This window comes from Haliotis asinina, chromosome 5 (genome assembly GCF_037392515.1).
Source record: "Haliotis asinina isolate JCU_RB_2024 chromosome 5, JCU_Hal_asi_v2, whole genome shotgun sequence".
NCBI lineage: Eukaryota > Metazoa > Mollusca > Gastropoda > Lepetellida > Haliotidae > Haliotis > Haliotis asinina.
The window spans coordinates 77,888,374-77,901,574 of record NC_090284.1 but is presented as its reverse complement, the minus strand read 5'-3'; the positions used below and the strand labels follow the sequence as shown (position 1 = coordinate 77,901,574).

Sequence of the window (13,201 nt, the reverse complement as noted above, 5' to 3'; positions counted from 1 at the left end):
TACGACAGTGTTGAGGGGATTATTATCGTTTGCACACGGAATGGTATTTATTTCTTATCTTATTATAGTTTACTTGTGAGTTTTTATTTTTAATTTGTGAGCATTTAATTAGTCCAGACGTCTAAAGCGTTCATTTTTCAATTTTCAGCATTTTTTGTCAGACCAGTCATTTACAGATGTTTCGGTTTTCCTAGATTTTCTCTTCATATCAGATGCGGCCAGACTAAGTGCCTCTACAACATGGTAAATGTTTTTTGTCGGGGAACTCGCACGACGTCGAATTTTTAATTTCGGCGGGAAAGCGCAAATTGGTACCCTTTGATGATTGTTGTTTTTACATTGTTTGCACAAGGGATTAGTGAAGGATTATTGCTTTACCGACCTGAACATGTTGGGGGACAGTTCTAATCTTGTCCTGTTGGTGAACGTTTTTCCCCAACAATAGTGAAACAACAATAACAATGCAGTTCAAGTTTCCTATAAATGGGTTGGTTTGCAACTTTAACTTTATGACTCAAAAATCCTAGCTGATATACCACAGTACAACTGATGTCATCAATTGGCCGACTACGTCACCACCTCCAGATGACATCATAGAACAATTACCAAGAACCAATAACAAATTGGAAGGCTAAGAACCTTGTCAGTAAAACCCATCCTAATGCATTCGAGTTGATTCGCTTTTTGTTGGATGAACATACGACAAGAGAAGTGCACTTGGTTCAGTACATGGCAGGTCTACGCCTCCCTGTTAGAGCATCCTATACCCTTACACTAGCTAAAACATTGTGATTTGTACATTTCTAAATGAGTATATGGTTAGAATATTGTCCATTTAGTATTTCCAATCTATAAAGTTAATCTAGTCATCTGCACATATGTGTAATAAGTAAGAATATTTTGTCCATTTAATCAATGTAACATAACTTGATATATATATCAAATATGTCCTTATCTAAAATGGCGATCTGTGGGAATGTGTTTGTATATGTATGTAGTTTATGTATGTAGTACAATATGTGATCAAAAGAAGATCTGTAACCTTGAAAGAAACATCTTAACTTTGGTTTTTCACCTGTTCGAATTACCTCTTGGACCTCATCGAGGAGTTTAAACAAACACTCAGTATTGTTCGTGTTAATTTGGGAATGGACCACCATTCCCATGAAGGAGAAAACAAAATTCGCTCAATTCGCTCAATGTTTACAATGTTGTCAATGCACGTAAAAGCGCAGTCCACAGATTTATCTAGCAGTTCCTGTACATCATCACATAAAATGTTATGTCTGAACTGTTCTAGTTTATTACTATCCCAAATGAATTTAAAGCCGGTATTGCTCTCCTAATACATTATGTTGTCGTGCATGAAAAACTCGTAATCTTAACGTGAGTCGGAGATAGGGTGACCCGGCTCTGGGTGTTTTAGCGAAATCGCTAACAAAATCAAATAAAGTTGCCGAGGATATTATAATCAATGACATTGGCACCATAATACCGATATATGTAAATCTCTAGTTTCTGAGTCAGAGTCACACATTACCTGGATATTGAATACAGAGCATGAGTCAAGCGAGTGTTTGCCATAGTTGTTTACTGCCTTGTGGGCGGAAAAACGTTTAAGATTGAAGTAAATCAAAACAGATTCACTAAAGGAGTAGTTTTCATTTTCTGTGAATTCTAATATATCACCTTCAATAACGTCGGGACGTGTCCCAGTTCGTACGTTATAGTCATCGACGCACGAGATATAAACATCTGGTAGTCCCGAACTTATTTCCAGTAGGTTATCTTGGAAAATAGAGTCCATTTATACATTGTAGAAGACATTGGTCATACCATGGTGATGTTTCTGGATGTATGTAGGTACATGCATAAAGAAGATTTATCAAAGGCCAAACAAGGATTTATCTAATAAAATGCCGTATTCAGTTATTCTTTTCAATTTTATAAAATCTACATGTTGGTTTCTAATGGGAATGTAATCCACATTCAAACACACTGATACCACATCCACAAACACTGTCTCCCTCACACCTCACACACAACACACAGTCAGAACTGACACACACTCTCTCACAAACGCACAACGCGCATGCTACCCCTCACACATATGCCTCCCCCCGCACACACACACACACACACACACACACACACACTGAGTTTCTTCCTCTAACACACTCACAAGACACACTGTCTCCCTCACACAACAGATGCTCGCCATACAATCTCTCACACGCGTACACTTTCTTCCACAACACTCACAACACGCATGATTACATTCACGCGCATAACAAACACGCACGCTCTCTCTCTCTCACACCCGCACAACACACACACAGTCTCTCCATTTACAAACGACACTCGCGCAAGGCACACACTCACAACACGCACACACAATTCCTCACACTCACACACATACGCACACTCACAACACACACTCTATGTCCCTCAGACACTCACAACATATGTACCCACACGCGCACGACACTCAAACCTACACACACACACACACACACACACACACAGGAGGGAGAGAGAGAGTCCCACCTACCTAGGTTAGGTTCTGGGCTACACAGGCTGGTACACGTGCATATTCCTGACACGCACGTGATAGTTCCACCAGAGCCGCACTGGGTAACGAGACAGTCAAGTACGGTGATGCAGGCCTCCCCTTGGACGGAGGCAGCTACAACAACGTATACATCGGGTGTGGTTATCAGTCCAAAACATGCATTATATGTGAGCTCTTACAGCTCCTCATCATACCATGTCTTTATTACTAAAAGAACTGTAAACAAGTGTACAGGTCAACAATCAGTTACATAGCTTTTCAACTATGGCCTGACCTAGAACACCATGGAAAGGCAAACAACCGTTACACTAAGTACCACCGAGCAGATCACATTCTCGCCACATGGGTTCTTAGCCAGACAATAATTGGGAATTGACAACGTCATTGTCGTTGTTGTTATAATCACTTCTTACTCTTCTCCCCAAACAGAAATACGTGGGTGATATTGGTGCATCAACTTTCAAGCATTTTTCACTTTGATTGCTATTTTTCGCCATTTGATGGCATGTGCGCATGGAACGAAAAAAAACGCATGGAGAAAAAGTGCACGTGCAAGTGCGACGAATACGTTATTGTGGACAGGGACATTTGCCCGTATAAGCGGCTGCCATTTTTAGGTAAATGAAAGAATATCGTCAGACTGCGACTACTGAAAATGGAAACATTGCCATTCCAAGTCTGGAGTCTCTGGAGTGTCAGTATGTCCTGGCGAGCCACCTCAGTGTTCCCCAGAATACCACCAGTCGTTCATGGGACCAAACCGATTCTACACAATATCGGAATCAGAGTAGTAAACCTCGGATTACCAATGCTTCGCAGTTACTTCATCAGCGGATTCAACCTGTCACAGCAACTGCAAGCGTAGTGCCTTGTTTGAGGAGGGTGTCAGCGCAAACCTATTACGAGAAGCTGAACTTGTCGCAGGAAATGTCAAAGAGATGGGCCAGATGGTTAAATAAAAAAAAAATATTCAGTCAGTGACACAGTGAAGACCGGTTTTAGGGGCTAATGGTGGCCACAAGAGATTTTGTAGACAACGCCCAAATAGGAACTGATGCCTTCACTTACTGAATTGTTCGAAAGTTGTACATGTTAAAAGACATTTGATCTTTTATACTGTGAAATTTACACGTGTTATCACAGTTTAAAGTTAGTAGATCAAATTCGTGAAAATGCACATATGTGTTTCTTTTTAGAGGAGAGTACATTATATTGACCTTGCACATATTCTGTTACTCTGCTTTAACTGCCATCTCTATCTACTGAGTTTTACATGGTTACTTTTATAATGCAATTGTCAAAAACTGACACGCTGTTGATTCTGTGTGGCATTTCTTTGTTTACTTCTTAGGATTCATTGCGTTAGTGATAGTCTATTGCGACCAGCTATTGCACAACTGTTTCTCCTTGAATGGTCTCGTTTGACGTCATTTCCCGAATGCATTAATTGTTAGGATTCATTGCGTTAGTGATAGTCTATTGCGACCAGCTATTGCAAAACTGTTTCTCCTTGAATGGTCTCGTTTGACGTCATTTCCCGAATGCATTAATTGTTAGGACTCATTGCGTTAGTGATAGTCTATTGCGACCAGCTATTGCACAACTGTTTCTCCTTGAATTGTCTCGTTTGACGTCATTTCCCGAATGCATTAATTGTTAGGATTCATTGCGTTAGTGATAGTCTATTGCGACCAGCTATTGCACAACTGTTTCTCCTTGAATTGTCTCGTTTGACGTCATTTCCCGAATGCATTAATTGTTAGGACTCATTGCGTTAGTGATAGTCTATTGCGACCAGCTATTGCACAACTGTTTCTCCTTGAATGGTCTCGTTTGACGTCATTTCCCGAATGCATTAATTGTTAGGACTCATTGCGTTAGTGATAGTCTATTGCGACCAGCTATTGCAAAACTGTTTCTCCTTGAATGGTCTCGTTTGACGTCATTTCCCGAATGCATTAATTGTTAGGACTCATTGCGTTAGTGATAGTCTATTGCGACCAGCTATTGCAAAACTGTTTCTCCTTGAATGGTCTCGTTTGACGTCATTTCCCGAATGCATTAATTGTTAGGACTCATTGCGTTAGTGATAGTCTATTGCGACCAGCTATTGCACAACTGTTTCTCCTTGAATGGTCTCGTTTGACGTCATTTCCCGAATGCATTAATTGTTAGGACTCATTGCGTTAGTGATAGTCTATTGCGACCAGCTATTGCACAACTGTTTCTCCTTGAATGGTCTCGTTTGACGTCATTTCCCGAATGCATTAATTGTTAGGACTCATTGCGTTAGTGATAGTCTATTGCGACCAGCTATTGCACAACTGTTTCTCCTTGAATGGTCTCGTTTGACGTCATTTCCCGAATGCATTAATTGTTAGGACTCATTGCGTTAGTGATAGTCTATTGCGACCAGCTATTGCACAACTGTTTCTCCTTGAATGGTCTCGTTTGACGTCATTTCCCGAATGCATTAATTGTTAGGACTCATTGCGTTAGTGATAGTCTATTGTGACCAGCTATTGCACAACTGTTTCTCCTTGAATGGTCTCGTTTGACGTCATTTCCCGAATGCATTAATTGTTAGGATTCATTGCGTTAGTGATAGTCTATTGCGACCAGCTATTGCACAACTGTTTCTCCTTGAATGGTCTCGTTTGACGTCATTTCCCGAATGCATTAATTGTTAGGACTCATTGCGTTAGTGATAGTCTATTGCGACCAGCTATTGCACAACTGTTTCTCCTTGAATGGTCTCGTTTGACGTCATTTCCCGAATGCATTAATTGTTAGGATTCATTGCGTTAGTGATAGTCTATTGCGACCAGCTATTGCACAACTGTTTCTCCTTGAATGGTCTCGTTTGACGTCATTTCCCGAATGCATTAATTGTTAGGACTCATTGCGTTAGTGATAGTCTATTGCGACCAGCTATTGCACAACTGTTTCTCCTTGAATTGTCTCGTTTGACGTCATTTCCCGAATGCATTAATTGTTAGGACTCATTGCGTTAGTGATAGTCTATTGCGACCAGCTATTGCACAACTGTTTCTCCTTGAATGGTCTCGTTTGACGTCATTTCCCGAATGCATTAATTGTTAGGACTCATTGCGTTAGTGATAGTCTATTGCGACCAGCTATTGCACAACTGTTTCTCCTTGAATGGTCTCGTTTGACGTCATTTCCCGAATGCATTAATTGTTAGGATTCATTGCGTTAGTGATAGTCTATTGCGACCAGCTATTGCACAACTGTTTCTCCTTGAATTGTCTCGTTTGACGTCATTTCCCGAATGCATTAATTGTTAGGACTCATTGCGTTAGTGATAGTCTATTGCGACCAGCTATTGCACAACTGTTTCTCCTTGAATGGTCTCGTTTGACGTCATTTCCCGAATGCATTAATTGTTAGGACTCATTGCGTTAGTGATAGTCTATTGCGACCAGCTATTGCACAACTGTTTCTCCTTGAATGGTCTCGTTTGACGTCATTTCCCGAATGCATTAATTGTTAGGATTCATTGCGTTAGTGATAGTCTATTGCGACCAGCTATTGCACAACTGTTTCTCCTTGAATGGTCTCGTTTGACGTCATTTCCCGAATGCATTAATTGTTAGGACTCATTGCGTTAGTGATAGTCTATTGCGACCAGCTATTGCAAAACTGTTTCTCCTTGAATGGTCTCGTTTGACGTCATTTCCCGAATGCATTAATTGTTAGGATTCATTGCGTTAGTGATAGTCTATTGCGACCAGCTATTGCAAAACTGTTTCTCCTTGAATGGTCTCGTTTGACGTCATTTCCCGAATGCATTAATTGTTAGGATTCATTGCGTTAGTGATAGTCTATTGCGACCAGCTATTGCAAAACTGTTTCTCCTTGAATGGTCTCGTTTGACGTCATTTCCCGAATGCATTAATTGTTAGGATTCATTGCGTTAGTGATAGTCTATTGCGACCAGCTATTGCAAAACTGTTTCTCCTTGAATGGTCTCGTTTGACGTCATTTCCCGAATGCATTAATTGTTAGGATTCATTGCGTTAGTGATAGTCTTTTGCGACCAGCTATTGCAAAACTGTTTCTCCTTGAATGGTCTCGTTTGACGTCATTTCCCGAATGCATTAATTGTTAGGACTCATTGCGTTAGTGATAGTCTATTGCGACCAGCTATTGCAAAACTGTTTCTCCTTGAATGGTCTCGTTTGACGTCATTTCCCGAATGCATTAATTGTTAGGATTCATTGCGTTAGTGATAGTCTATTGCGACCAGCTATTGCAAAACTGTTTCTCCTTGAATGGTCTCGTTTGACGTCATTTCCCGAATGCATTAATTGTTAGGATTCATTGCGTTAGTGATAGTCTATTGCGACCAGCTATTGCAAAACTGTTTCTCCTTGAATGGTCTCGTTTGACGTCATTTCCCGAATGCATTAATTGTTAGGACTCAATGCGTTAGTGATAGTCTATTGCGACCAGCTATTGCACAACTGTTTCTCCTTGAATGGTCTCGTTTGACGTCATTTCCCGAATGCATTAATTGTTAGGACTCATTGCGTTAGTGATAGTCTATTGCGACCAGCTATTGCAAAACTGTTTCTCCTTGAATGGTCTCGTTTGACGTCATTTCCCGAATGCATTAATTGTTAGGACTCATTGCGTTAGTGATAGTCTATTGCGACCAGCTATTGCAAAACTGTTTCTCCTTGAATGGTCTCGTTTGACGTCATTTCCCGAATGCATTAATTGTTAGGACTCATTGCGTTAGTGATAGTCTATTGCGACCAGCTATTGCAAAACTGTTTCTCCTTGAATGGTCTCGTTTGACGTCATTTCCCGAATGCATTAATTGTTAGGACTCATTGCGTTAGTGATAGTCTATTGCGACCAGCTATTGCAAAACTGTTTCTCCTTGAATGGTCTCGTTTGACGTCATTTCCCGAATGCATTAATTGTTAGGACTCATTGCGTTAGTGATAGTCTATTGCGACCAGCTATTGCAAAACTGTTTCTCCTTGAATGGTCTCGTTTGACGTCATTTCCCGAATGCATTAATTGTTAGGACTCATTGCGTTAGTGATAGTCTATTGCGACCAGCTATTGCAAAACTGTTTCTCCTTGAATGGTCTCGTTTGACGTCATTTCCCGAATGCATTAATTGTTAGGACTCATTGCGTTAGTGATAGTCTATTGCGACCAGCTATTGCAAAACTGTTTCTCCTTGAATGGTCTCGTTTGACGTCATTTCCCGAATGCATTAATTGTTAGGACTCATTGCGTTAGTGATAGTCTATTGCGACCAGCTATTGCAAAACTGTTTCTCCTTGAATGGTCTCGTTTGACGTCATTTCCCGAATGCATTAATTGTTAGGACTCATTGCGTTAGTGATAGTCTATTGCGACCAGCTATTGCAAAACTGTTTCTCCTTGAATGGTCTCGTTTGACGTCATTTCCCGAATGCATTAATTGTTAGGACTCATTGCGTTAGTGATAGTCTATTGCGACCAGCTATTGCAAAACTGTTTCTCCTTGAATGGTCTCGTTTGACGTCATTTCCCGAATGCATTAATTGTTAGGACTCATTGCGTTAGTGATAGTCTATTGCGACCAGCTATTGCAAAACTGTTTCTCCTTGAATGGTCTCGTTTGACGTCATTTCCCGAATGCATTAATTGTTAGGACTCATTGCGTTAGTGATAGTCTATTGCGACCAGCTATTGCAAAACTGTTTCTCCTTGAATGGTCTCGTTTGACGTCATTTCCCGAATGCATTAATTGTTAGGACTCATTGCGTTAGTGATAGTCTATTGCGACCAGCTATTGCAAAACTGTTTCTCCTTGAATGGTCTCGTTTGACGTCATTTCCCGAATGCATTAATTGTTAGGACTCATTGCGTTAGTGATAGTCTATTGCGACCAGCTATTGCAAAACTGTTTCTCCTTGAATGGTCTCGTTTGACGTCATTTCCCGAATGCATTAATTGTTAGGACTCATTGCGTTAGTGATAGTCTATTGCGACCAGCTATTGCAAAACTGTTTCTCCTTGAATGGTCTCGTTTGACGTCATTTCCCGAATGCATTAATTGTTAGGACTCATTGCGTTAGTGATAGTCTATTGCGACCAGCTATTGCAAAACTGTTTCTCCTTGAATGGTCTCGTTTGACGTCATTTCCCGAATGCATTAATTGTTAGGACTCATTGCGTTAGTGATAGTCTATTGCGACCAGCTATTGCACAACTGTTTCTCCTTGAATGGTCTCGTTTGACGTCATTTCCCGAATGCATTAATTGTTAGGACTCATTGCGTTAGTGATAGTCTATTGCGACCAGCTATTGCAAAACTGTTTCTCCTTGAATGGTCTCGTTTGACGTCATTTCCCGAATGCATTAATTGTTAGGACTCATTGCGTTAGTGATAGTCTATTGCGACCAGCTATTGCAAAACTGTTTCTCCTTGAATGGTCTCGTTTGACGTCATTTCCCGAATGCATTAATTGTTAGGACTCATTGCGTTAGTGATAGTCTATTGCGACCAGCTATTGCAAAACTGTTTCTCCTTGAATGGTCTCGTTTGACGTCATTTCCCGAATGCATTAATTGTTAGGACTCATTGCGTTAGTGATAGTCTATTGCGACCAGCTATTGCAAAACTGTTTCTCCTTGAATGGTCTCGTTTGACGTCATTTCCCGAATGCATTAATTGTTAGGACTCATTGCGTTAGTGATAGTCTATTGCGACCAGCTATTGCAAAACTGTTTCTCCTTGAATGGTCTCGTTTGACGTCATTTCCCGAATGCATTAATTGTTAGGACTCATTGCGTTAGCGATAGTCTATTGCGACCAGCTATTGCAAAACTGTTTCTCCTTGAATGGTCTCGTTTGACGTCATTTCCCGAATGCATTAATTGTTAGGACTCATTGCGTTAGCGATAGTCTATTGCGACCAGCTATTGCAAAACTGTTTCTCCTTGAATGGTCTCGTTTGACGTCATTTCCCGAATGCATTAATTGTTAGGACTCATTGCGTTAGTGATAGTCTATTGCGACCAGCTATTGCAAAACTGTTTCTCCTTGAATGGTCTCGTTTGACGTCATTTCCCGAATGCATTAATTGTTAGGACTCATTGCGTTAGCGATAGTCTATTGCGACCAGCTATTGCACAACTGTTTCTCCTTGAATGGTCTCGTTTGACGTCATTTCCCGAATGCATTAATTGTTAGGACTCATTGCGTTAGTGATAGTCTATTGCAGCCAATTATTTCAAAACTATGGTAATATTTTTTTCTCTCCTTGAATTGTCATTTCCCAATGAATTAATTGTTTATATGCAACAAATAGCAGCTGAAGTCTCTTTTGATAACAGACAAGAAAGGTGAAATCCAAATCAAGTTAGGTTAAGGGGTAACAGGGAGGGTTACATTTAAATCAGTGGGAACTTATCTGGCATTTCCCGTATATTGCGCTGCGCTTTTCGTTTCTACCATCGATTAATTGCTATCGGAGACTCAACAACTGCACAGTATCGATAGTTACAACCCTGCTGTAGTGTTGTGTCGCACACAATTTGTTTCCGTAACACTGAGTATGGAAGACTTCATGTCAGGTCATGTGTGAAGGCTCCATAGTAATGGCATGTTGGTGCGATATGGAAGGGTGTTCTGCAGCTAAGGACGCTGCCTGTATAGCTCGATGGGAAAACTCACCATTTGAAATTTAAAGACTGGTATCAAGGCAGCCAACATATTCTACTCACAGGGCCGACCAGGCAAAAACAACGTATGTCTCATTTTTGACTTAAAGTTTTGAATGTTACTCAGGTTTGAGTAAACACAGGGAAATTCATTTCCCAAAATGAACTGAAATCAATATTAAACTCAAACACAGTAGACACTTTGAGTTTGGTGGATATATTAACACGGGAAAATTGGACAAAGTTTTACCAATATTTTATAACGTTGTGTGTTATTGAAAACTGGAAATTTACAGACCATCTGACCACGTTCCTCAATGTTAAACCTGTCAAGGTTCAAGGATCACAGTGATAACGAGTATCGGATTTAATCCTTGACCGGTATCATTAAAGCTAACAGAACCAAGGTGCAATGCGTGTATCTGTCTATACGAATGTTTCTGGTTCACGCTGGACAAATCACGTGCGTGCCACGTATACCCTCGTGTCATGCTCACGACTGACCATTGATGCCTTGGTCCATCTGAATCACCTCAAGTTCACAATAACAACATTGTCGTAAGTTTTATCTGTAAACGCGATTATCTGCGCTAGCTGGAATAGATATATAACACAAATCCGAGGGTGGCTGTCTAGTAAAGTTTATCTGTGGCATTACGTTGTGAATACTATGCTGTTGTGGAACTGTTTAGAATATATATTCTATCAACGCTCTCTGGCTTGATGTGTAGAGCACTTAACAATGAGATTAGGTTGTATGCTTTTGAATGTGTGCCGTGATTAATGAAGTATGTATAACGAATCTACGTATGATGTTTGTATTCTTTGAAAGCTGATTCATAACTATAATTGTAACATATTACTATTGGATTATCTTGTAAAATCATCCTGTGACTGGTGTGCATTAAGCTCCTTGTTTGTTTTGCTCAGGTGTTGTGTTATGTGGGGGTTGGTATTGTCAAACCTCCTGCCAACCAATTCTCCGAACTCGTGATTTAATAGACAGATTAATTAAGTATGTGTGAGTTTACTGTAAAATACAGTTAAGATTCAGCTGCTTCACTTTGTCAAACTGAGTTTGAAATTTGAAATTTGAGTAAAAACTTAAGTTGTTTCGAGAAATCGGGGCAAGGGCAACACCAAATATTGGCTGTCCATTGTGTTTGTCTCGATTCCATCTCTGTGAATAGAATGTCGTAAGTTCTTTGTTTCTGTAGTTTTGAGAAAGATCGTCTCACATGTACATTGGGAGGTGTTCGCTTCAGAATAAACCCGTGCTCATTGTGCTGAGCCTCACATAAAAATTAGTCTGAAGTCAGATTTAATCTATAACTCATTTATGTATCAGCATCTCTGCATTCGTGTGTGTCTTATAAAAGGGTGAACAGTCTTCAGGTTACAGTTGCATATAATGTGATTTCTTCAGTCGATTTTTCTCGGATTAATATTGTCTTACCATACATTCGTTTGTCCTACATGATGAACAACAGATCTATGGAACAGATCTAGCATAACAGCGTAGGACGCTGACCTGCATTCTGATCAACAGATGTGTTGCCAAGATTTATGTTTTATAGATTAAAGACAAAAATGCAGCAGAGAGGGTTCGGGTGATCCTGGCACAGTCAGGCGAGTAAGGATTATCACCAGCTCTGGGCCCTCGCTCCCTCTACACGCAGCCCAGACACCGAACTGCTGCCAAGCCGACCCACCAAGAACTTGCCGAAAAATATGGAGGCTCTCCAACATTGAGGCCTTCTGCATTACCCAGATTGTCAGAAGGGACTCTTCTGATCTGCGCCAAGAGTTCAGGAGGTACCAAACCAAGGGCATCAAGGACAATGGGGAGCACGAAGACAGTGTACTTAGAATGCAAGCGAGACATTTCAAAGGCGAGGTCAGCATATTTATCATACTTTTCAAGAATATTACAAGTCACATTACTGTCAAAAGGGACAGAACATTCAATTTTATAAATTAATAATAATTATTGTTGTTATTGATACTTATATAGCGCACATATCCATGCAACTAGTGCTTGCTCAAGGCGCTGGTATTTGTTTCCCTCGATCACTGGATGTCAGTCTCAACGTCACATTGTGTTATCAGTCTCAAATCCCTGGGGAGTATACAACTCTAGCTGCCACTAGGCGTACCAAGTTTATACATATATAGTTTAACATAACAACGCAGGACACCGACCTGCATTCGAAACAACAGATTTGTTGACCAACGTAACAATGAATGACATCGACCCCGTTTTGTCATATAGGCACTGTAGAAGATGAGATCCTGGTGAGATGATGTACTTACCGACTGCAGCCAGGACTCCAAGAACAAAAGCAACCCTCATGACGAATGCGTGGGAGTGCAGCTTGCTGTGCTTTATATCACTTCTCCTACTGGACATATGTCACCTTCACACAAACTAATTGTTTTTTTAAAACTATCTTAGAATGTACATAATCGTGTTGATGAATTTGTGTTGCATGGTTAAGCTTCAAAATAAACTCAACCCAGTCACGATGCATCCACTTATCAACTCTACAAACTAATAATACAATCTGTAAATATTCATATGTATATATCACTATACATGTATATATGTATATATAACTATATATAACTATATATATATAACTATATATAACTATATAACTCTCTCTCTCTATATATATATATATATGTATGTATCAGTGTATATATATCAGTGTATACATAGCAGTATATATATGTATGCCGCAGGTAAGCATGAAAACCACTCAGACACATTATGCTGACTCTGAGCCTTCCAGTCCGTGTTGTACACATTAATGCCGATCGCAAGGGGATCGAATCCGCTACCTTCTAAACTCCGGGCGGACGCTCTAACCACCACACCATATAATATGTAATCATGAAAATTTAAAATATGACATTACTCCCTTACAACATAGC

At 40.2% G+C, this 13,201-nt stretch overlaps 1 protein-coding gene across 1 annotated transcript in view; it reads right to left on the bottom strand.

The window, feature by feature from the left end:
• LOC137284324 (uncharacterized) overlaps positions 1–12,620 on the bottom strand; it is a 36,634-nt gene extending 24,014 nt beyond the window's left edge. Inside the window, exons 1-2 of the mRNA XM_067816090.1 lie at positions 12,578–12,620; positions 2,552–2,686 (exon numbers count right to left, since the gene is read on the bottom strand). Coding sequence (XP_067672191.1) covers positions 2,552–2,686; positions 12,578–12,617 — 175 coding nt within the window. The 5' untranslated portion in view covers positions 12,618–12,620. The remainder of the gene's footprint in view (positions 1–2,551; positions 2,687–12,577) is intronic.
• Positions 12,621–13,201: the final 581 nt, after the last annotated feature.